General features: G+C 41.3%; 1 protein-coding gene across 7 annotated transcripts in view; it reads left to right on the top strand.

Annotated features, from left to right (window-relative positions):
- Nucleotides 1-26,551, top strand: part of LOC124615470 (G1/S-specific cyclin-E) — a 180,914-nt gene that overhangs the window by 122,804 nt on the left and 31,559 nt on the right. For 2 of the 7 annotated variants that reach the window (XM_047143390.1, XM_047143386.1), the window contains exons 2-5: nucleotides 20,922-20,993; nucleotides 23,972-24,032; nucleotides 24,114-24,164; nucleotides 25,469-25,590. In XM_047143390.1, the coding sequence (XP_046999346.1) occupies nucleotides 20,989-20,993; nucleotides 23,972-24,032; nucleotides 24,114-24,164; nucleotides 25,469-25,590 (239 nt within the window). In that variant the 5' untranslated portion in view covers nucleotides 20,922-20,988. Of the gene's footprint in view, nucleotides 1-14,182; nucleotides 14,430-14,799; nucleotides 15,154-20,069; nucleotides 20,256-20,921; nucleotides 20,994-23,971; nucleotides 24,033-24,113; nucleotides 24,165-25,468; nucleotides 25,591-26,551 lie in introns of those variants that run through there. The other 5 variants (XM_047143387.1, XM_047143385.1, XM_047143388.1 and 2 more) reach the window with 5 other exon arrangements.

Below are 26,551 nucleotides of genomic sequence, written 5' to 3'. Positions count from 1 at the left end.
ACGACAGTAATGTTAACCAACTCTAAAAATATAATAGGTTAATAGAAAGAAAAGTTTATTAAAATGTATCGTTGTTAATAATTTAAATAAATATATAAGGTTACAAAGAAAAAAGGTTCGATTCCCGGCAGGGGAGTGGGTGTTGTGTGTTCTTCATAATTTTCAACATCATTGACCCGCAAGTCGCCGAAGTGGCGTCAAATATAAAGAACTTCCAATACGGCGACCGAACTCCCCCGCCTGGGGCCTCCCGGCCAACAATGAGATACGCTCATTTCAATTTTTTTTTTTTATATACGATCCGTATTATACTGTAACAGATCTGTAGTAAAGATGTTAGGTTGGTGCGTGCATTAGTGGCGTTTTTGTTTTGCATGTTGGTATTCGCTCGCTATGGGTTTATTTATCGATTGTCATTTTTTATTTGTAGTTCACTGTCCCCGCCCGCCCCCCCCCCCCCCCCTTCCCCATGAACCATGGACCTTGCCGTTGGTGGGGAGGCTTGCGTGCCTCAACGATACAGATAGCCGTACCGTAGGTGCAACCACAACGGAGGGGTATCTGTTGAGAGGCCAGACAAACGTGTGGTTCCTGAAGAGGGGCAGCAGCCTTTTCAGTAGTTGCAGGGGCAACAGTCTGGATGATTGACTGATCTGGCCTTGTAACACTAACCAAAACGGCCTTGCTGTGCTGGTACTGCGAACGGCTGAAAGCAAGGGGAAACTACAGCCGTAATTTTTCCCGAGGGCACGCAGCTTTACTGTGTGGCTAAATAATGATGGCGTCCTCTTGGGTAAAATATTCCGGAGGTAAAATAGTCCCCCATTCGGATCTCCGGGCGGGGACTACTCAAGAGGACGTCGTTATCAGGAGAAAGAAAACTGGCGTTCTACGGATCGGGCCGTGGAATGTCAGATCCCTTAATCGGGCAGGTAGCTTAGAAAATTTAAAAAGGGAATTCAGAAGGATGTAGGTAGCAGTAGGTACTGGGAGATGAAGAAACTCGCACAGGATAGAGTAGCATGGAGAGCTACATCAAACCAGTCTCAGGACTGAAAACACAACAACAACAACAACAACAACAGTTCACTGTTGCTGATTGAGTTTACATATTGTCATTTTGTCATCTGAAGATACAGAGTGGAGCTATCGACGCTAGAATATGAAGTACCAAGTGGAGAAATCGGTACATTTTCGACATATTGGTTCAAATAGTTCAAATGGCTCTGAGCACTATGGGACTTAACATCTGTGGTCATCAGTCCCCTAGAACTTAGAACTACTTAAACCTAACTAACCTAAGAACATCACACACATCCATGCCCAAGGCAGGATTCGAACCTGCGACCGTAGCAGTCGCGCGGTTCGGGACTGAGCGCCTAGAACCGCTAGACCACCGCGGCCAGCCTTTCGACATATTCTTCGAGTTAAGTAGAGGAGTGACAGTATCGGAGGCAGCCAGAAGCATTTGCGGCGTTTACGGGGGATAATACGGCTGGAAAGAGCACGGCAAGAAAATAGTCTTCGCTTTTTAAGGAGGATTGTCTTGACAATAGTGACTCTCCACGTTCAGGAATACCACCGCGTTTGAAGAAGATCGTTTAGACTCATAAATCCGCGAAGATCCGCGTCAGTGTACTCGAGAACTGGCAAATGTGATGAAATGTGATCATCCCACCATCGTGAGATTTGCATGCAATAAGAAAGGTTCGAAAATCGGGTGTATGTGTACCGCATGGTCTAAGCCAAAATGACAAAAATCAGTGGGTGGCCATTCCTATACTGTATCGTTAGTGGTTTCCATGATTTCCCTAAATCGCTTAAGACAAATGCCAGGATTGTTCCTTCGAAAGGGCAGCACGGCCCCATTCCTTCTCCATCCTTCCCTAATCCGAGCTTGTGCTCCGTCTCTAATGACCTCGTTGTCGACGGGAAGATAAACGCTAATCTCCACCTCTGTCTCCTCCTCCTTTCTGGTGACGAGAAATGGTGTCTTTGTTCTAATATAAGGAAAAGAAAGGAATGGCTGACCCCAAACAAAGCAGCAACTCCCTGTAGACAGACCAGCACCATTCCCCAAAAGATGATGTTACGCATCTGGTGGAGCAGCGGTGGTGTGGTGTCGTACGAATTGCAACCCCGAGGTGTAACCGTCATTGCTGACATCTAGAGTCAACAACTGAGACGTCTTGCAGATGCAATGCGAGAATGACAACCAGGAAGACTGCGTGAAGTGATGTCACTCCATGACAACGCTCACCCGCATTGTGCTAGACTGGCAATAAACATTATACTGAAGTTGAGTTGGGTAGTCATTCCGCATCCGCCTTATTCACCTCATCTTGCACCCTCTGATTTTCACCTTTTTCACTCTCTGGCGAACAACCACCAAGGAACTTCCTTTCCGGATAAAAATACACTCAGAACATGGCTGGACGAGTTCTTCGCCTCAAAACCATGTTATTTCCACAGTCGCGGAATCCAAAAGTTACCCCAGCGTTAGCAGACTCTTGCAAATAGTGAAGGAGGATGTATTATTGATGACTTGAGTCTCTATTATGTGCATCTGTCGAGTTTATTAAATTTACGGAAAAACGCCACTAACTTATGTACCAACCCAGTATTTACGAAGCATTTGATAAAATGTTTGGAGCTTTGTTGGGGTACTTTTAGGACATGTTTTATGGAAGGTGGAGTGTGCTCGTTACCTTAAATAAAGTTTGTCAAAGGTCTCTGACTGTGTAATTAGGGGATAAGAAAATACCAGGAAATCTAGATTGCTAAACAAGTATCGTCATTGGTTTGGTAAGCGGCGTGTGGCTGAGAAAAAAGTGAGAAAGGGTGTATCATCATCATCATCATTTAAGACTGATTATGCCTTTCAGCGTTCAGTCTGGAGCATAGCCCCCCTTATACAGTTCCTCCATGATCCCCTATTCAGTGCTAACATTGGTGCCTCTAGGTGGTTCATGGTGTGGGTTCCTGTAGTCATGTCCTAGTTCATGAACCACGGGCAACGTATGAGTGGCCAAGTAAGTGGTCCCGACAGTCGGGATACCAGTTACTTTGGAATAAGGCTGGGCATCTCGGACATATTCTGAGTCGTGGTCACCTTTGTGCTCATACGGCAAAGACTACCAAATCCACCGGTTAGTCCCTCAGCCGTTAGGGGTAAAACCCAATGGGACTCGGGGCAAGTAAGGCTAGCAACCTGCTTCCCTGGTACTTTAAATATGATGCTAGCAACAATCAGAGAAAGGGTGTAGGTAATAAAAATAAGTTCGACTTTTGAACTGTCAGGACTAAGTACCTGGCACTGCGTCACCATCAGAATTCCATATTCAGATGTGGGCATCCCCTTTGATTTCTCCCAAAACAGTTTCCAGCGCTGACGCCGCTTCTCGAGGGTGGGTAATCAAATGATCGACAGGCTGGTGGGGTAAAGAAACCGGGCCCTCATGGAGTGGAAAAAACTGACCGGCTATGAGAAGGACCCGCTCACTGAGGGTTCCACACAAACTTAATGTCAATGAAAATATGCGTTTGGCTGGGGCGTGAGCTCTCCCCTGGTGCAAGTCTTTTTACTTGACGCCCTTTCGGCGACTTGCCCGTCGATGAGGATTAAAATGATGATGAAGACGGCACAGTACCCAGTCCACCAGACGAGAAAATCTCCGACCCGGCCGGGAATCGAAAACGGGTCCGTCAAGTGGAATTATGCCGCGCCGATCACTCAACCATGGAGGCGGACTGCAAATTTAATTATGTATGTAGACAGTTTATCCTTTCGGGTAATCGAGGATAATGACGACTTTTGCCTGTTATCGATGCTGATACTGGCAAAATATGGTCCTAGGGATTTCAAGATTTTCGAGACTGTTTTAATTTCAAGTCTGGAGTCGGACAATAAATTTTTCGTATGAGATAACTACAAATTAAGAATTCTAAAGTGAAACGACCACGTAAAACTAGTGGTGGGCAAGGCCAAGCTGATACCCTAAGGAAATGAAACTCTTGCCTGATAAAACTCTTGTTAGACCGACTTCTGAGTATTGATCGTCAGTCTGGCGTCGTACCAAGATTTGGACTAATAGAGGAAACAGAGAAGAGCTAAAGAAGAGTGGAGCGTTTTGAGATGAGTTCCTTTCGTAAGCGCGAGAGCGTTGTGAGATGTTCGTCACCTTTCTGTAGCAGACGCTACAAAAGAGGTATAGTGCATCATGGAGAGGATTACCGCTAAACCGATAGCGAACGCTGAAAGAAGAGTCCGGGAACTTATTATTTCTACCCATATACACTACTGGCCATTAAAATTGCTACACTAAAAGAAATGCAGATGATAAACGGGTATTCATTGGACAAATGTATTATACTAGAACTGACATGTGATTAAATTTTCACGCAATTTGGGTGCACAGATCCTGAGATATCGGTACCCAGAACAACCACCTCTGGCCGTAATAACGGCCTTGATACGCCTCGGCATTGAGTCAAACAGAGCTTGGATGCCGCGTACAGGTACAGCTGCCCACGCAGCTTTAATACGATACCACAGTTCATCAAGAGTAGTGACTGGCGTATTGTGACGAGCCAGTTGCTCGGCCACCATTGCCCAGACGTTTTCTATTGCTGAAAGATCTGGAGAATGTGCTGGCCAGGGCAGCAGTCGAACATTTTCTGTATCCAGAAAGGCCCGTACAGGACCTGCAACATGCGGTCGTGCATTATCCTGCTGAAATGTAGGGTTTCGCAGGGATCGAATGAAAGGTAGAGCCACGGGTCGCAACACATCTGAAATGTACTGTTCAAAGTGCCGTCAATGCGAACAAGAGGTGACCGAGATGTGTAACCAATGGCACCCCATACCATCACGCTGGGTGATACGCCAGTATGGCGATGACAAATACACGCTTCCAGTGTGCGTTCACCGCGATGTCGCCAAACACGGATGCGACCATCATGGTGCTGTAAACGGAACCTGAATTCATCCGAAAAAATGACGTTTTGCCGTTCGTGCACCCAGGTTCGTCGTTGAGTACGCCATTGCAGGCGCTCCTGTCTGTGATGCAGCGTCAAGGGTAACCGCAGCAATGGTCTCTGAGCTGATAGTCCGTGCTGCTGCAAACGTCGTCGAACTGTTGGTGTAGATGCCTGTTGTCTTGCAATCGTCCCCGTCTGTTGACTAGGGATCGAGACGTGGCTGCACGATCCGCTACAGGCATGCGGATAAGATGCCTGTAATCTCGACTGCTAGTGATACGAGGCCGTTGGGATCCAGCACGGCGTTCCGTATTACCCTCCTGAACCCACCGATTCCATGTTCTGCTAACAGTCATTGGATGTCTACCAACGCGAGCAGCAATGTCGCGATACGATAACCCGCAATTGCGATGGTCTACAATCCGACCTTTATTAAAGTCGGAAACGTGATGGTACGCATTTCTCCTCCTTACACGAGGCATCACAACAACGTTTCACCAGGCAACGCCGGTCAACTGCTGTTTGCGTCTGAAAAATCGGTTGGAAACTTTCCTCATGTCACCACGTTGTAGGTGTCGCCACTGGCGCCAACCTTGTGTGGTTGCTCTGAAAAGCCAATAATTTGCAATACATGAAACAGATTTAGAAGGACGAAGGTTGCAGTAGGTACTGGAAGATGAAGAAGCTTGCACAGGAAAGAGTAGCACGGAGAACTGCATCTCTGGACTGAAGAATACAACAACAACAACAACAACAAGCGTAAACAGTCGTTCCAAAACTTTCTTATTTCCACTTTACCTCAACATTGAGAGTCATTCCATATTGTATTACTTCATGTTCGGTAAAGCAACTTACACATAGTTGAGGAGCACAAGCTTGACAAAGCCACATGTACACACCCCAGTCAAGAAAACTGTAAATAGTCAAAGGAGAAATGTTATCTAATTTGTTCCGTGCGGTTAAAGGCGCTTCAGTCTGGAACCGCGTGACCGCTACGGTCGCAGGTTCGAATCCTGCCTCGGGCATGGATGTGTGTGATGTCCTTAGGTTAGTTAGGCGACTGATGACCTCAGAAGTTAAGTCGCATAGTGTTCAGAACCATTTTTTTATCTAATTTGTTGGTGAAATCTTTTCTTTGCTTTTATTTTCTTTACTTTAAACTGACGACTACGTATTGCTGCGAAGTAAATTTCATTTCCAAATGGTGAGAAGCTACCACCACAGAAGAAGCAACTTTCCTTCCTTTTTTTTTGCCTTTATCTGTCGTGAATAGCATCCACGCGCAACATTCATTTGAATATTAAAAGAAGAAAGCCACTTCATGAATGTGATATCCTCCGCATACTATGATGCACTCAAGCCGGGACAAAGGATCTTTCACAGCGTGACGCTCATAGTTCAGTGAAGATAAACAGAGAAACCCAAACTCGGGACACAAGAGTGTGGATACATATCTGAGACGAAAGGAAAAACCAAGAAAGTATCCTTCGCGGAAACCAACTTGAGGCTGGGATTTCTCATACAGCAAAGGCGAGCGTAGGCGGCTGCGGCTACACCCCATGCGGGAACAACACCCACCTGATCGACGACTGTCCCCCGTAAGAAGAAGCCTGGAGATGTACATCTCCTGCAGCGATTACGATCTTACAATTAAATAATAGAATAATGGAGTGAATAAGAAAGTCATGTACGTCTTTAAAAGTGTAGCCAGTCTGCTGTTGGCCACTCTAGAACGACTGACTTTCACTTGAATGGTATGAGTTGTAACATTTTTAACGTGGTCAGGCTCTGTAATACCGTTGGTGTGAATAAACCAACTTATATATAAGTTGGAAGAGTGCCAGATTGTCGTGCGAAAGGCCGGCCTGAGTGTCCGAGCGGTTGTAGGCGCTACAGTCTGGAACCGAGCGACCGCTACGGTCGTAGGTTCGAATCCTGCCTCGGGCATGGATGTATGTGATGTCCTTAGATTAGTTAGGTTTAATTAGTTCTAAGTTTTAGGGGACTGATGACCTCAGATGTTAAGTCCCAAAGTGCTCAGAGCCATTTGAACCTTTTTTTTTTTGTTTTTTTTTTTTTTTTTTTTCGTGCTAAAGATCCCGAGTTTGAAACCCACTGATAGTGATTTTTTTAACATATTGTAAGCGAAATTGTTACATGGGAGGACATTTTTCTGCCATGTAAAGGGACGTTTCGGGGTTTGTAGCAATGCTCTTTTGGCAGTCTGCTTTCGCTTCGTTAGCTGAAAGTAGCAAACCTATAGCGTACATTTGTATATATAACACCACACCTATCTATACAAATGTACTCTATAGGAACTCACAAAGACGGTTATCCGCTACTTCATAGTTTCTGGTGTTACTTTTAATTATCGTTTACGCATCTCCTATTGGACGACAGCACACAGCACGAAATAAATCGGTGTTGTATCGACACACAACGTTTAGTACCGATCTGGAGGTTTGTTAGCAACAACTGTACCAGTACGTTTATTCTACCGTCAGAGGTATCGCAAAGGTTTGTGCTTATAACTTTCGACTCGTTCGTTTCTGTCACAGGGACCCTTACCTTAAATTTATACATTTATTCTTCCCATCACCCTAGAAAGTCTGTTGCATAATCACGGGATCACTCTGTATATACACAACATTTACAGGGCGGCGCCTGTAATTTTGAAGCTCTGTAGCGTCGTTGGACGACATTTCGAGCATGGGTTTCTATTCAAAATATCATGTACTCACTCCCCTCTACAATTCCTACAAGTTTGTAACGGGTATTTCCGAACACCCTGTACACTGTAGATATAGATGAAATAGGCAGGACTGAAACGTGGAGTGGCAGCATATCGCCCGACTGTTAGGCAACCCTGCACAGTACCTTGCACCGCACATCAATTGTGACTACCCGTATCTGAGATTTACTTGTTCCCCGCTACAGCAATAGTTTTGGGTCTGTGTCGAGCACTATGCCTACATTAGGGTACTTTTTCGCCATATTTGTTTATTGCACCGGCGCACAATATATGTCAGCGAGTACTGTAATTAGCGGCACCCCGTCTTTCCTCCAGCGACAACAGTAACGAGTATTGTGTACGTGGTTGGAAACTGCACGGTCGTCACAGTCACTGACACAGGGCATCTTGGAGCAGACGGCTGAAGGGGCAGGAGGATGGGAAGGGGAGAGGGCGCCGGCGGAACCAGACGTCGTCCTCCGGGCCAAATGAATGAACTCTAAATTTACCGCCGCGCCGCGCTGCAGTTGACGCAGTCTGCAGGAGGCAGACAGCCGAGCACGCGCATGCGCACAAAAAACGAGAGCCGCCAGGCCCAGGAATGCTGCCGTTGGCTGAGCACCGCGCCTCTGCTACGCACGTGCCAGGCGTCGGCCCCACCTGACCGCGCGGGAGTGACGTGACGTGGGGCTGACGTCGTCGTGACGGCGCTGCTGTACTGCTGTTGTACTTCGCAAGATGCAGACAGCTCGCACTTCCTTGGCTTGTGTTTGAACGCGGTGTGTCACACCTCCGCGCTCACCCTTGGGGCTACATTTACTTGCAACACAACTTTCGGGTGGTTAAACTCGAATTTCGCCAAGCGATTTTCGCTCTCGTGTTTACACGTTGAATCGATTTTGCTAACACTGTCACATATCGGTTTTCCGAACGTCAGTTGTTTTACACGAATGCTGTCTCTAAATTACATTCCTACTTGGTCAGCACGGTGAAGTGAGGTTATCAGTTACTTCTCATTTTTGTTTTATTTAATAAAGTGATACTACAATTTCTCTATGGATGTCACTGAATTCGTAAGGAAGAGGAGCAAGAGGGCGCTCAGAAAGAGCTATTTAACAATTTTATCCGCGCCATTTAATTGCGCGCGAAACTACTTTGTCAGTCCCGCGTAGACCACGGACATTGTAGGAAAATGTGAGAAGCAACCGCTGATCGTACCCTAAACATATTGGAGACTAGCATTGGGTAGTAAACTTCCGAATGAGTGAAGACACACGCCATCTACACAGAATTAGCAAATGTTTGGTCAGCAGCCTTTGATTGTGTGCGAAAGCCTCGCCCACTAAAAAAGAATGGCTTTACAAATGTAAGGTTTTTGCCAAGCTGTTCGAGTGAGCTAATTCGGTAAAATATGCCTTAGCAAAAGAACTGGCAGAGAAACTGAGAAAATTTTTGTACTATGTAAAATCGCTAAGTGGGCCAAAGTCTTCCATCCAGTCACTTGTTAACCAGTCTGGTGTGGCAGTTGAAGGTAGCAAAACGAAAGCCAAAGTTCTAAAATTCACGTTCGCGACATCGTTTACGCAGGAAATCGTGCAAAAATTCCGTAGCTTGACTGTCGACCGGACTATCGTATGGACGACGTAGTAATAAGCATACCTGGCGTAGAGAAACATCTGGAGTTGAAAGCAAATAAGTCACATATCCGGATGGAATCCCAATTCGGTTTTTCAAAAAGCACTCTACGGCATTGGCCCCTTACTTAGCTTGTGTTTATCGCGAATCTTGTCGCCCAGTGCCAAGTCCCAAGCGACGGGAAAAGAAGCGTAGGTGACTTCTGTATATCAAAAGGGCAAAAGAACAGGCCCGCAAAATTACAGATCAATGTCCCTAACATCGGTTTGCTACAGAATCCTTGAGTATATTCTCAGTTCGAATATAACAAATTTTCTTGAGACTGAGAAGCTTATGTCCACGAATCAGTATGGTTTTAGAAGCCATCGATGCTGTGAAAAACAGCTTGCTTTTTACGCACATGATATACTGCGAACAATGAATGAAGCAGATTCCAGATTTCCGGAAAGCGGTGCCTCATTGCAGGTTGTTAAAGAAGATGTGATCATATGGAATAGGTTTACAGATATGTGAGTGGGTCGAAGGCTTCTTAAGTTATAGAGTCCAGTAGGCTGTCCTCGACGCGCGAGTGTTCATCAGAGACAAGGGTACCGTTAGAAGTGCCCCAGCGAAGGGCGATAGGACCGCTATTATCCTCCATGTACATAAATGATTTGGCAGACGGGATGGGCAGCAATCTGTGGTTGTTCTCTGATGATGTTGTGGTGTACGGTAAGGTGTCGAAGTTGGCTGACTTTGGGAGGATACAAGATGACTTAGACAAAATTTATAGTTGGTATCATGAACGGCAGCTAGCTCTAAATGTAGTAAAATGTAAATTAATGCGGATGAGTAGCAAAAAAACAGTAATGTTCGAATATAGCATTAATAGTGTCATGCTTGACAACAGTCGCGTCGTTTAAATATCTGGACGTAACGTTTCAAAGCGATATGAAATGGAACGAGCATATTACTGTAGGAAAGGCGAATGGTCGACTTCTGTTTATTGGAAGAATTCTAATGAAATGTGGTTCATATGTAAAGGAGACAACATACAGGATGTTAGTGCGACCTATTCTTGATTACTGCTCCATTGTTTGGGATCCGCACCAGGTCGGATTAAAGGGAAACATCGAGGCAATTCAGAGGCGGGCTGCCCGTTTTGTAACTTGGTGCCGGTCGGAGTGGCCGAGCGGTTCTAGGCGCTTCAGTCCGGAACCGCTCGACCGCTGCGGTCGCAGGTTCGAATCCTGCCTCAGGCATGGATGTGTGTGATGTCCTTAGGTTAGTTAGGTTTAAGTAGTTCTAAGTTCTAGGAGAATGATGACCTCCGATGTTAAGTCCCATAGTGCTCAAAGCCATTTGAACCATTTTTTTTTTTTTTCGTGTTACTTGGTGGGTTCAAACAACAGCAAGTAGCGATCGCTCGGTTCCAGACTGTAGTGCCTAAAACCGCATGGCCACTCCGGCCGGCAACAGCAAGTACTACGGAGATTCTTCGGGAACTCAAATGGGAGTCCTTCCTTTCGAGGAACACCATTGAGAAAGTTTAGGAGAACCGGCATTTGCAGCTGACTGCACAACGATTCTGTTGCCTCCAACACACATTGCGCTAAAGATTCGAGAAATGAGGCCTCTTACGGGGGCATGTAGACTGTCGTTTTTCCCTCGTTCTATTTGCGAGAGAAACAGGAAAGGAAGCGGTACGGGATACCCTCCGCCATGCGCCGCAAGGTGGATTGCGGAGTATCGATGCAGATGTAGATTAACAACATAATGTACAATATGTTTCTCTTCAGCTGGATAAAGGAAGTGAATAACTTCCTGGTCAGAGCAATAGTCTTATTTTCCTACAGTCCGTACACATTCACTTCTGCCACATGACCAACATTTTAAAAATCAAGTAGCAAGCTGACACAGCTCAATAAAAATTGAAATGCAGCAGATCGTTTACATGGAGCGAAAATCAACTGTGGGATCTGAAACTATATTTGGAGAATTGATTATCCAATGTTTATATTGTCAACCAGAAGCGGTTTTCAGAAATCGATTTACGGAAAACCGAATTTTACAGTCAATCTAAACATAGTATCAGACACTGCAGCGAACTTTGCCTGTGCTAGTTATAACGGTGTGTGTGTGTGTGTGTGTGTGTGTGTGTGTGTGTGTGTGTGTGTGTGTGTGTGTGTCCAGTGGGACGGGGTGGGGAGTAAGGAGTCGTTTCAGCTATCTCCTCGTGACTCATCTGAACGTGCTTCTGAGCCATTTCTGTACTTTTCACCATCTGCATGTTATTTTTCCCAGGTGGAAACGAGAAATCACCCAGCCACAATGAAAGTGTGTGACTGGTAAACGAGACGAAGCAGTCTCGCGGTTGTAGAATATGATTACGTGAAGGTAGGGAAGAGGGGACTGGTGTCCGAAAATTCCAGCGGGGACGTACGAGCTGATAAAGATGTGTTAGCTCGCTCAAAGACAGCATATAGAAACCTTGAGACCCATTTTTGAGCTTCGCCGGAACAAGTGGGTGCGTAACACTATCAGAGCGAAAAAAAAACCCTAAAAGGGTTTAATGTGATTCACGACGGTTGGTTGGTTGGTTTGGGGGAAGAGACCAAACAGCGAGGTCATCGGTCTCATCGTATTAGGGAAGGACGGAGAAGGAAGTCGGCCGTGCCCTTTCAAAGGAACCATCCCGGCATTTGCCTGGAGTGATTTAGGGAAATCACGGAAAACCTAAATCAGGATGGCCGGACGCGGGATTGAACCGTCGTCCTCCCGAATGCGAGTCCAGTGTGCTAGCCACTGCGCTACCTCGCTCGGTTTCACGACGGTGACGCCACTTTCCTACGGTCTGCTGATTCGAGCGGTTTACCCTAGAAGGAAGCTGTGAAATTTCTCGCGAAAAATTGCTTCAAATCCTGGTGGACTCAGCTGGAATAAATAGTTTTTAAATGATGCTGTTCCATCGTTGGTGAATATAGCCATAACTAATGCGTAATGTACGTAACATTATTACAAGAACTTGGGAGCAGAAACTGTATCCTTACAATTTGTTGCCAACCGTATATTTCGAAATAACTTTGGACATTATTTTCACTTTCCCGTAACAGACGAGATACGTCAGAAAAGCATGAGAAGTAACGATGAAGACTCCGCACACAGCCTGCTCACAAGACTTGTGAGATGGACAGGTTTACAGTACAAGACTAAAATTCCAGTTTTCGACAAAAATAAAGAAAAAAATCGTGGAATGTTTTAAGAAAGTGTAGAGAATCTCGTTCCTACTCGTGGAGGAAGACAATTATGATCTCCTATAATCTCGATTTTTACAGGAGCTGTGGTACGAAGGTACAGAGGTTGTGCTAGCGCCAGAAGTGCGTCGGAAAAATTGTTGAGTTTAAATTGACAAAACAGTTATTCCACCGAAACAAGCAGTGCAAATAACTGAAAATAGCTCTGTGGTCTTATTCATCTTTTGAAATGCTTAGTCTTGGGTCCCTTCACATCTACTCTGCTTATGCAAAACAATAAACATAAATATATGCCGATAAAGAAAATGCTCTGTCATGACACGGCATTGTAGGAACACATAGGAGTCCAATATTCGGATAAAAAACGTACGCAATTAACACAGAAGATAGAAGCAAATTTAAAAATAAGTTAAATGTATTAGTTATTAGGCTCTTTTTCTACGTGTTATCTGAGTTTCTGCTGTCACAAATGACTGTTAATAACGTATGCGAGAAAAAGGGATATGAAACAAAGACGCTGTAGCAAGGATTGAGCAAGGCAAAATGACTTTCTATAAAAATAAACAGCTACTAACCTCCAAAAATATATATGAAAACCTATGTCTGGAGCTCAGCTAAAAACTTTAATTCAAGGGATGATGGAATGGATAATGCAGAGGTACGCCTAGATGAGACCGCTACGGTCGCAGGTTCGAATCCTGCCTCGGGCATGGATTCGTGTGATGTCCTTAGGTTAGTTAGGCTTAAGTAGTTCTAAGTTCTAGGGGACTGATGACCTCAGCAGTTAAGTCCCATAGTGCTCAGAGTCATTTGAACCTGCGTAACTGTATTGCGGATGTCGTTGGCTGGGAAGCATTATATTCGCAATGGGTTATTTGCTCTCTTTCATTCGTTATTTATTTTTGGGTATGTATCTATTCCCTTTCGATAGAAGTGCACAGCACAATATAACTTGGCTGAAAAGAGCCGAGCTCCGTAATAGGCCGGATTTTAAACAGCTCGATTTTCACATTTTTGCAAGAAATTTCAGCTTTGTCCCATTCTGTGCTCCACGTTTTATTTCATATAGATCCAGCGGATGTTCATAAAAAGTGAAGAGATCTGTGTCATTTTAAACGAACTAGGAAGAAATTCAGGGAGTACAACAAGGTACGGAACATATGAAATGCAAATAAATTATAAATAAACGTCTAATTCTGCTTACAAGAATGGAACGATGTAAATGGCTGTAGCGATTTCGGACAAAACTCCGTGAGTATCCAGAGACGAGTTAGCATTTCGCGCGTTAAGCTGAAGCAGAGACTCATTTTATGCGTTTTATCGCAGAATTCACTGTCTAGCCTAGGCACAACATTCTATCGATGAACTTCTAACATTGTCCCGGCTCATTTCTTTTGTCATTTAGGATCAGTAATTTTATTTGTTCCCAAATTTAATGGAAAGCTTTATCCCGCTGTTAACGTTTGTCGGCCAGTAGCAGACTTTCCCGCCTGAGCTTAAAAACAAATGCGAACGATCAGCTGAGCGCCAGCTGACGAACTTACGCCGCGCTACGTTTCCACCAATCAGATACTGCACAGCTTCAAAATACATCCCCGTCTCTTTCTCTCCCCACCACAGCACTCGCCAGTGCCATAGCATTCTAACACAGCGCTGGTACGGCGTGGAGGTGAGGAGTGTGCTTGTATTTTCGTGTATGTTTGGTTGGGGTAAGGTTTTGTACCTTTTTTATTCAAATGTGGCTCAGTAAATAACACGACGGAAGTAAGGCTAACTACTTTATTAAAAATGGGATTATACTTTCATCGTTTGCATCATTACAAAAGTTACTAACGGTCGGCGTCTGCCGTGTAAGTATTTGTTTGGGAAATTATTAACACATTATTTTTTCTGTTATGCTTACGATGAGGTAGCTGGCTATAAACTAAGATTTTTGTAAATGTTATGTTTAAGAGTGCCTCTATATTAGTTCGTTTAGGCCCTTAATGCTTTCGTTGACTGTGTGTTTCTTCGTTGACAGTATTCAGGTTATTCATTAACACAGATAATCCTTCATGTAAGTTTCCAACCGTAATTGGACATTCTTTGTAAAATTAAGCAGCAGAACACTATTCATGGGTGTGAACATGTATAGTGTTTTCGCGCGCGATCCACGTATGGAGGGAAGACTTCCATTCTATCTGTGGTGCAATTTACAGGCTAATTAAGCTTTGAAATAAGTCATAGTTGGACCGGTTGTTATTTCAAGAACTTATTTTCTTTGAATATTGGGGAATATGTGATATAACTACAAAAGTGGCTAACATTGCTTAACTTCGTCACGACAAATGGCGTTGAGCACTTGGCGCCAGAATGTGGAATGTTTATGTTAAAATTTGCTGTATGTTGAGGAGGTTGATGGGTTTTACCATATAATTCGTTAGTAAAGACAACGTATTTCTAAATGTATCGTTAATGAATGTACAAACGAATTTGGAAGCACATTTTGGCGCCCATTTTTACGGTTTGCTACTTGGGGAATTCGTGGAGGAGAAGGATAGCTTTTTATAGCGGTAATTGGGCCTAAATAAACAAGTAAGCTTTTGTTCCGGCACAATTGTTTGTTAGAGGTATACGCTTTAGTTTGTGCTAATTCAGAAATAAAACCAGACAGTAATACGCTGTAAATGCACACCGGTAGGTAGGTGCTGCCGTAGTCGTTACAAATTGCTTTATTGGCGGTTTGATTCGTATCAATGTGTAAAAATGCATGGTATCTAGCCAGTAAGAAGAGTGCATTTTAGACCTGTAATGTCAAATATCTGCTTTTTTATGGTAGTGATATTTGTTCTGGTTCATTCCATTCAGAAGGAACATAACACCAGTTCTCACCCAAAATCCTTAGAGGCACTTTTTCTTATTCTTTCAAGCTTTAAGAAACAACGTATGAGAATGTTATTGTTACAATATGTGGTGGTGGTGTATAAACTGTTGAAGACAGACTTGTAGGACTTCTGTACTGACAAATCTTAAAGCAGAATTTTTCTCAAAAATTGATTTACACTACTGGTTTGTTAAAGACAGTTGTGTAAACTGGTTTGTATGATGCCAATGCCCAGCACTTAGTATAGGAAAACTCACTTCTTCATATTTTGACTGAATTGCAGATAGTGGAAGCCAATCTGTCCAGCTGCATCAATGAAATTGTGCTTGTTCTAAGATTAGATGGTATGTTCTGTTGGCCAACTTACTGGTGGCTCTATCCCATATGACTGTGAAAGTGTAGCTTGTGATGTGGTTTGTATGTAGGATGATTCACAAACTTCATGGTTCAAGAAAGACGGGGAAAGTAATGCTTTTGTTCTATAATAGTAATAAATTTCAGTATGTTGTGGGTGTTTTAAGTAGTAATCCACTACATGTTCCTGAAAGATTTTACAGTTTGTAAATGACACTAGTCTTAATGACAAAATTTTGTAAGTATGAGAGGAAATAGTAAATTGCCACTATCTACAAGAATAATTAACTTTACTAAGATTCTTCAGTGTGTAATGAAGTTTACCATCAATAAGTTGCTTGTCAGTAGCAAATTGTGCATTCTGCCTATGAATTGACTCTTACAATATTTTTAGTTTTTTGATAGTTGTCTTATTTCCCATCACTGCTGGAAACTCTGAATCTGTAAAAACATTTGTCCTTTCTTCAAGGGTCTTAATGATTAATAGGCTGTAAACCAATAAAATCGGGGCTGTATAGGATGCCAGAGAACCATGAAGCCTACTGCAGTTACTGCAAAATTTTCAGTGAAATACTGACCTCTTGTAATAAGAAGAAACTCCTTTTTTATGGTTATATGATTTAGAAATATGAAATCAGTTTTAGACTAACATTGTTGTGCAAACCAGTACAGTGTCTTTTTATTAATAGAGAACCACACCTAAAAACCTTGTGATGAAGACAGACCAGGACTTTACATCAGTAACATATGAAGGAATTGGCAAAAGTATGTGGTAACCCTCAGTTTTGTGAGGTTGTTTGATTTCACAGTCTGTTGTTGAGAGCATCACATGCTAGTTTGTAACAATCTGTTAGATTTATGCCACCAATGAAAACTACCAACAGTACAAATTTATCTTATTGCAGCTATGTTCTCGTCTTTAAAATTAAGCAGATACAGTGTGCAGTAACTCAAACTGCTGTTGTGGGTTAGGACTCGGTCTTCATATATAGGGTGTGGACAAAAATTTGGAAACACAAAAGACAACACATTATCATGCTTAATATGATGGAAGAAAAGCATTGCCGTTAGTTTCCACATAAATACATACTCTCTATGGCTTTCAAATGTCTTATACCATTCTTCCTGCAAAATAGTTGCAATTTTAAGCAACAATAATAGAAGTGGACAGCTGTCGCACACCCTTCTCTGCATAGACCACAAAGGTTCAGTAATATTGAGATCTGATGAGTGGTGGTAAGGGAAGATGCAAAAATTCATCCTTGTGCTCATGAAGTCAGTCCTGGAAAATGCAAGCTGTGTGAACAAGGGGCAATTTTTACAACAAACATTATACCATGGGATGGGCCTGATCAGCCAGAGTGGCAACGTGATCCTTGGCAGTGACGCCATCTTGCAGGCTAACCAATGTTGCCCCTGGAATACCGTGATCTGGCTGCCTAAATCATCACTGAACCCGCACCGTGTTTCACTCGTGGGGCATAAACTCGGCCAGGAGTTGAAAACAGTATGAAACGAGATTCATCAAACCAAATGATAGTCTTCCCTTGCTCCATAGTCCAGGTTTTATGGCTTCAGATCAATGTTTTTGGGCATTTGCATCACTGATTAGTGGTTTTGGAATTCCAATGTGTCCTGCAACTTCCTGCTTAGGGGGCTTCCTTTTTATTACCTTGGTGCTGACAGGGTTTGCAAGTGAGACATTCAGTTTTGCAGTGACTTTTGCAGCTGACTTCTTATTTATCATCACAATCCTCTTCAATGACTGTCTTTCATGGCCACTCAACATATGCTTCCATCTGTGTAGCAACTTAGCAGATGATGTTTTCTGCTTTCCCTGTGTGTGGTGGAAGTCTTTGACACAGTTCCTTGTGAATCATCAAACACTTTGGCTACATTGCTGACAAAAGCAACCACCATATGAGCACCAGAAATTTTGTACATCTTCTTAGTTCTCTTCTTTCATTGCCAGTTTCCTTATTTCACTTGCTGATGCGTTTCTTTGTGTGGTGTTACCGCCAGACACCACACTTGCTAGGTGGTAGCCTTGAAATCGGCCGCGGTCCGTTAGTATACGTCGGACCTGCGTGTCGCCACTATCAGTGATTGCAGACCGAGCGCAGCCACACGGCAGGTCTAGAGAGACTTCCTAGCACTCACCCCAGTTGTATAACCACTTTGCTAGCAATGGTTCACTGACAAAATACGCTCTCATTTGCTGAGACGATAGTTAGCATAGCCTTCAGCTACGTCATTTGCTACGACCTAGCATGGCGCCATTACCAGTTACTATTGATGCTGTAAAACATGTGCTGTCAAGAGCAATGTTCACCAATTATGGATTAAAGTTAAGTATTCCAGCAGCTACGTACGTTTTTTGTTAGTCTCATTTCCTTGACCTGTTCCAGACCTCACGCCAGCCTGTGTGAGCTAAAACTCGTGCCTTTCGGCTTCCTCTCATAGTGGGTTGGCTCTCTTGCCAATCCACAACACTTTGGACCATGAGAAATGGAATGATTATATGACATTGGTTGGGAGAGCATGTCTGGGGTTGTGTGGCCACCTGATAAGTCTATTTTGACACTACTGTGGCAACTTGCATTTGTGAAGGTGGGATGAAATGATTAGGGCAACACACACCCAGTCCCTGAGTGAAGAAAATCTCTGGTCCGTCTGGGAATTGATGCCAGTTCTCTGCACCTTCTGCAGAATGATGGGAACTAAACATATAGATGGGCATGAAGATATCTTTGTAGTGCTGCACACTTTGCAATTACATCAATATTGTGAATTGGACACTCCAGGCACAGGAGAAATTTGTGATACATTGTTCCATTGTTGGCCTCTGAAGAACAGTTTTACAGGAATGTTGAGAGAATTTTTTACAGATTGTTAGTCATTGTTGTACAAACTGTTAGTCTGTTCTGCCACACTTGGTGGAACACACATAATTAACATGGCACAATTTACAATAGTAGATGGCATATAGACAGATACAAACATACACAGAAGAGTTAACTACAGCTTTTCAGTCTTTTTTTTTTTTTACTAGAAATACCTACATCAACCATGGGACAGGTGCCCTTCTTCCACAAACAAAGCAGTATCTGGGTATTGCAAATGTCATCTTAAGCCAAAATTGTGGAAATCCATGTAAGCCTTTTTATGAATATCACATTATCATGTGAATTTGTTATCCTTGTTTGCGTGGAGGGTACTTGCCTCTTCACTATCTGATTTATTTCTTGGTTTGTTTACCCCTTGTTTCAAAAATATCAACAGGATCAAGCCTATGATGCGCTGTAATTCACTTCAGTAATTTTATCTTTTTCTTTTTTTCTGGACTAATGAAAAAAACATTTTTCTTGTTGCCGTCTTCAGTCTACTTCGATAGAGCTCACTGCATTACTCATCCTATGCAAGTCTCTTAATCTCTGCATAACTACCAAACCACTTGAACCTGCTTGCTGTAGTGAAAAATTGGTCTTCCTCTACAGTTTCTGCCTTTCCCCTGCCCCCCTCCCCTCCCTCGTCCCCACACTTCTCTCCATAACAAATATCTATTCTTTGATGTCTCATGATTTCAAGATAGTACCCCCTCCACTGAGTAGTCTCTGCGTGGAGATCCAAAGAAGGGACTATTTTACCTCTGGAATGTTTCTCCAGCAAGGATGCTGTCATTAAGCCATCTGTAGAACTGTATGTCCTTGCAAAATATAAGAGCTGCGTATAAGCTCGCTTCAGACTGTACGGTAGTACCCATACTGTAAGGCCCTGTTGACTGATGTTGCAAGACCAGATAAGTCGTCCAGACTTGACACTCTATAAAGTTTCACCAAAAGATGCTGCTGCTTTTTTTGTACCTGGCCTCTCAGGTACCCATCGGATGTGATGGGGTCAATGGAACTTTCACATACCAGGTATCAGTTTTGACCTGTTGTGTAATTATTTATTTGAATGTAGGTTCTGATGAGAGATTGATCTGTAGTGTACTGAGAGTTCTGTGTTGGGTTGAACAGTGACACCTTGTGAATTCCAGTGTGATTGCAGCTATGGTGTGATTTTTCTATAATGTTGTGCAAGCCATACTGCTGTCATGAGTCTCACGGTTATTTCACTTAAAATTAACATGGAATTGAAATATGGTGGGAATGACAGTTTCCTCACTTTTTTCGATCTGTTGAAGTGTGGTCGTGTAAATTTCAGTATTCATAGCTTTAGTGGAGATGCTTTCTTCTAAAATGTTTTTGATAATAATCCGTAATGCGTACAGGGAGAAGTACCAAGAATGCAGACGAGACAATATTGAGTAATAACACTTTATTAAGACAGAGCAGAATACAGCACAGCATGAGATCCTAGACCAAACTGTCTATGTGGTGTCACTTGGAGGTTCTTCACTCTCCTGCAGAGCCTCAATAGTCAGCGATATCGCTAATGCTGATGTCTCCAGAAATATGTCTGTATTTTCTTCATAAGGCTAATCTGAAAAAAATTTTGTTGTATTGTGCTTAATAGCTTATTAATACAAAACAGAACTAGACTATGAATTCGTAATTCATAAGTAAAATTATCTCTGGTATTTGAAATTATTATAGTTAGCTTTCTGTGCCCATGATAGAGAAGTTTAATTTCGCGTTGTAGAGTTTATTCTGTATGATTTCATTACTTAGTTTAGAAGAGGCATTTAACACTTAGTATGTGGTCCTTGCAATAACAGAGGTTTCCCTCTGTTTTTTTTTCTTCAGGCCAAAAATAGAATACTAACGAAGTATGAAGTTGTATATTGAATTCATAAGCTTTATTGCATGCATTAACATGTTCCGTTATGCCTGTATGTGTTTTTATATTTTTGGCCTCGTAATAAATATGCTGTCTTGTGCAGTGCAATTATAAGAGCACATACTCCATTGTGCCCTTTGATCTGTTTTCAAATAGAGATTTGAAATGTTGGTTTTTGATTTCACAAAGTATCGGCATGCTCTTGCAGTTTAGTTTGTGCCTAATTATCATTTTAACTGCTGGAAAAAGTTAGAGGCTGCTTATATTAGAGTTTTAAATGTGTCATTGTGGTGTTACGTAGCACATAAATTTCTAATTTATGATTTTGAATTTTTTATTGCAGGAATGCTCGACTGTCCATGATAGTTCCTTTCGTAGGACCATAAAAATTAGCAACAAACTAATCCAGAATGAGGTATGTGATAACTACATTCTGTGAAACATGCTACAATTGACAGAACTACTTTGATGGAAATTAGTAATGAAGGGGACAATGATAATCACCCGTTTTACATGTGGAAGTACAAAAAAAGTTGCTAATTTGTATTTAAGTGTAGTTGAAATGGGACAAAAACCCAATGCAGTGACAGTTACATATATATTCCACAGATAGTCTCAAGCAAACTCCTCTCCTACTTGCCACAGTTCATCCAGTTAACTTGATGCTTTCTCAGTTACCAAATCATAAATTTTGCTTTTGCAGTTAACCTGTACAGGCTTCAGCTGCCTTAAGACGTGTTAGATCAAAATTTAACACGCCTTTTTATATAAGTCATAAATAATACCTCAGTTATTCACCCACTGCATGTTTAAAATAAAAGAAGAAACATTAGAATTATTAGCCAGGAATTCAAATTCGCAAACCAGATCTGTCCAAACAAAATGCAAAAAAAAAAAGTGTAATCTTAGTTCCTCTAATGTAGTTCCTGTGAAGTATTATAGGTATGTTTGTCAAAACAGAACTAGCATTCTGTTTACTGTGGTATAATCTTTAATACAACAAGGAAAAAAGTATAAGTAAAATATTGGTTATAACTTGACCGATGTGTTATATTTAATTCCTGACTTATATTATAAATTTTTCTGATGTAGTTTATTGGAGCCTTCTGTTCTGTTGTCATACTTTTCTCCTACCTCTAGGGTGTGTTATTAAAATCAGTCCAGATGATGTTTCTGTCCAACACAATTGATGTGATTTATTTTTGTCTGTTGAGCACATTTGTTTTACAAAGTCTGTAATGAAACTTCGCAGAAAAGTGATTGAGACTGAGTGATATTGCAAATTGTACTCAATACCACGTGTCACTGAAAGAGTATGAACCTTCAATGCTCACCATTGAAACTGAAACACCATGAAGGTGTCATGCAAAAAAGTCAGATTAGTATAATGTGCACTACATGTTTGGATATAAAAATGATTGACATTTTAGTGCAGCCAGGCAAAGTAGGTAGGATTAGCTCAATCTGAATTCTGTGTATGAAGAAATATTGTATAGCGGGTTCCTTATTCAGAAATTACATTTGCATGTTTGTTGTCTGTGAGAAGACCATGTTTGCGAATATGTTGTTGAAGTGTCCAGGAGGGCGTGTGTGACCAGTGCCCAAAACAGCAGCTGTTGTACACTCATCTGAACAGTATTGTACGGCCATATCAAATCCTTTGAGTCAGGAAATGGGATTGTCTGTAGCAAGATAAGTATCTGCATGAACAGTGCGGTGATATGTGCAGCACTGTGCACTGCAACCATTGTTGTGGCATCATGATATCTTTTCGCACAGTTTCAGCTCTCCAGTCACCATGGTTGTATCCTCGTGTGGGGACTGACAGACCAAAAGTTTTCAGATTTTGTCAGTTGTAGGAGCTCTGCACTGAGCACAATGCTGTGGGGTGCCACTGGGTGTAAACTAAAACCACCTCTAACGTAACCTGTAATTTGGCCAACGAATGTTAAAATTCTGATTTGTGAAGGATGGTGGCTGTTCACATCTTAGAACTCTCTGTGAGATAATGTGTCTAAAAGATTGCATGTTGCCCTACCTTGATACAGATGGTGTTAGTGTAGGTGTGGCCAGCATATTGGTCAGAAGCACTTTGAAGTGATTCTGTTTAAGTGTGTGCATGTACAGAGGACAGATTACCTGATGCTCTCTGGGATATTCATTTTTGAGAATCTAGGTAGTTGTTAATCTGTTAAAGACAAATACCAAATATTTTGAACTCTAAATTATTGATCATTCCATAGTTTTGATCATTCCATAGTTAACTGTAAATTACTGGTTACTTCATTGGATTTTGAGCTGGTCTTGTGCAGTGGAAACAAATCTTAATGTTCAGTGCAGGCTTGTGGTTATTATGCACAGGAAAGAGGTTCTAATGTATTGTTCAGCATATCATTGGAGTAAATTTGTTTACTTAGCTTATATCCTGAGAGGAATTCATCAATAACAGTGTTATTCTGTATTTGAGAAAGTACTAAGGCATTGTTACATTGTTTCCTACTTCTTGTGATAATTTTTAATTTACAGATGTTGAGATTGTGGGAGTTGATAAAACTGTGAATATAGTGTGTGTGTGTGTGTGTGTGTGTGTGTGTGTGTGTGTGTGTGTGTGTGTGTGCGCCATACTTAATGGAATAGCATGTCTGTAAATGAGTGACTCCCTTGAAAACATTTCCCACTGGCAATTAAGCTCTAGATGTGTCCTAGTATGATAGGGCAAGCTGCAAAATAAATGTTTCCTGGGCCAGTTCATTATAAAAGGCAATGCTTATTTGTTTATACTCTTTAATATTGTGAAATGTTGCTTTTACAAAGCACAGCAACCACTGTAAATGAAAGATGATAAATAGTCAGCTTTTGGAATCAGGTATTCTTACACTTGATGAAAGAACATTACTATAGATAATGAGTCTCGCTTCATTATGTTTACTGATCATATCTCAAAGCTGAGAAAGGTATCAGAGCTTGATGAAAGCAACAAAAGTGCTTGTTTGACTGTCTTCTTTCTTAATGGGATTCTGTGTGATTACACATAATCAGTTTGGTACTTTTGGTTTCATGGCTGATAAGAGCTTATTAAAACAGAGGTCCTAATTATTGGCACAACTCTTAATTGATGCTCTGTTTACAATTAGAAGATACATGCTTTTTCCTATTTAGTAAGATTGTATTAGATTATATATTTTTGACATCTTCTTGGTTTTGCCATTCCTCTCACTAATGAAATTGTGAAAGTGGATGTGCATGTGGAGGTAAGTTAACTAGTTTTTGGGTAATAGGCTGGGATATACTATATTTAGGCAGGTGACTGAAATTGCAGAGAAGTCGAAATGTTAGGTTTTGTAATACATTAATGTAGTTAAGCAACTGTAGAAATGTCAAATTATTTTGCAGCTGCCACTCCACACGCCGCCCATCGTTACTGAAACGGAAGAGGACTCGTTCAGAAGATGAGGTAAATTTCTGGTATATCTTTCCTTTCAGTAACAAAGCGAATTGACTTCTTATGAACATTGTATTTCTCTTCTTTTCCCAGGATGTGGATAATGCAAAACCACTTTCATCAGGAACTAGTTTGGTGGAAGAGGTAAATACATAATGTCTGTTCAGGCATAATACGTATTAAGTTAACAGAGAATGTAGCATGCTCTTTATAGTAAGTAGAGTACAAAATAGGCAAAGTTCTTTAAATAAATTTTTTGAAAGTGAAAAGGTTCTTATTTTGAAGGCAGAAGAGTGTGAAGGGAAGAGTGTGAAAACTGATAAGGGTGTTATTCTTTATTCTTAGTGATATTTTTTTCCCCTGTGGTGAAAGTATTGTCAGTCAAAACATTTTCATGATACATACCAACCAAAATTGCATTCATTTAAATGATAAGTTATCCTTTACCATAACAAGGTTACATGATCTCAGATCCAATAAATGGTTATAATACTATATTTAAGTATGAGACACAATAACTTCAGTGCTTCCTTGAAAAAGTTGTGTGATGATTACCTTTATCACAAAAGTAACAACTCAATTTAGTGAAGTGCTTTGCTGTTCGAAGGCACTATACTCATATGTGTGCAACTGCATTAACATTGTGCCAGTAACAATTATTAATGACCTCAGAGATATATGTTGCGAAATAGTGCATGTGAATTTATACATCTGAGAACCAAAACACAAGTATTAAGAAAAAAAAAGTAAGATGCTGGTTGAAATGAGCTAACGAAAATGGAATGTTGTCATTAACAGAAAATATTGCCAGTTGAGGCAGAATTTTATCCTTTACTGTATTTATAACTTTTTAATTTGTTGTGATTTATGCAGATCCTATTTTGTGAATTTTATGTAAATTTTACAAGCATAATAGTCCATTCGTATTTCACTTGAAAGACTGGAATAAACAACCTGTTGGATTTTCAGCAAGGCCTGAACCATTGATTCGAATAGTTTGATAAACTTTATCGTCAAGAGTAAGAAATTTTAAACATTTTTAAATTCTCTTGTTACCTTAACAAATAAGAATTCATTCTTGTCAAGTGTGTGAAAGTCGACTAGGTTTTGAGTTAGCCTAAGATTTGATAAAAGCTGGATATCACAGTAATTTATACAGATTTGGGTGTTGTGTAGTCCTAGTGTACATTTTCTGTGCACTTTATTAAAATACCTCTTCATATTGCTTCCTGTAATCCATGATTGTGCTATAGTTAGTAATGAAGTGGTGTTAGATTTTATGGGGAATGTTGGGAAACTGTTCTGAATTTGTGGAAAACATAGCTGTACACCTTTTGGCTTCCAAATGTAATTTGTGAATTATTAGTTGGAGTTCATACTTTCCCTTATAAATATAATTTATCATTGAAATCGTACACATGGAATTAAATGGTACATTCTTTCCACAGAAATGCAAGACGCCAGAAGAGAACTACTTACTGAGCCCTGAAAGTATTGATACATGCCCTGGATCGGTGCTGAGCAATCAGCGTACGCCCTTAAGTGGTCATGAAACAGATCCAGAGCATAAGTGAGTAATTATGGATTTACGTAAACAATTTAAATGTTATCCATGTATGAATTCATCATATTTATGTATGTTGTGCATGATAATGATCAGTTGTTAGGAAAGAAAATTTGGCAACTTCACGTGTAATTTGAGATTCTTGTTTGTAAATATTTTTGCATTACTTTGAGAGATTCTGTGCTTGCTTTTTCACTATTCATGCTTGATACCTTTTGAGGTATCGGGAGGCATACATGTTAAATATGTTTAAGATTGTATTACAGAGTGTGTGTGTGTGTGTGTGTGTGTGTGTGTGTGTGTGTGTGTGTGTGGTTACAAGTCATTAAACACTTTGTTATATTGTGGGAGTGTCACAGTTAATGTGTGAAAGGACAACTGAATAATGCTTAACAAAGTAAAGCTGCTCACTATAAACTGACAGAACACAGGATAGAGAGGAGGCTGGTTAAATTTTAGTGATCGTACTCTGATTATTTTCAACATTTTCTCTGAATCTCACTAGTTATTAACTGTAGCATGGTAAATTGCCTGTGTACTATTACCAATCCTTGTCATGCTCAGTTAATGGACTCGTGCCCTGAACCCTTTAAAGAATAACTTTAAGCTACAACAATCAAGTTTTGAATTTTGCATGCAATTTTACTTTAACAGAATTTGGAGAGTTTGATGGTATTTAGTAGTCGTAATAGTTGATGGTATGTTACACTGCCTGTCTTAGCTAAACATGTTTGTCCTTAACTGACTCAAGAATCTTTCTCTCTTCAACTTTGTTTTTGTTTATTGGATTGTGGAAAAGTGTTTGAACAACTCACTCAAATGTCTGAACTGTGGTGAACAAAAAGTTTTACTGAGGTAATATCCAGAACATTTATTACAGCAATATGATGCAAATGGCTGAACTGTACAAATTTCATACTAATTACATCCATTAAGAATGAGCTTCCGTACTGGCAAGCCGTGGTCT

This window comes from Schistocerca americana, chromosome 5 (assembly GCF_021461395.2).
Source record: "Schistocerca americana isolate TAMUIC-IGC-003095 chromosome 5, iqSchAmer2.1, whole genome shotgun sequence".
In the NCBI taxonomy this organism is placed as follows: Eukaryota; Metazoa; Arthropoda; class Insecta; order Orthoptera; family Acrididae; genus Schistocerca; species Schistocerca americana.
This window is presented reverse-complemented; position numbering and strand designations above follow the sequence as displayed.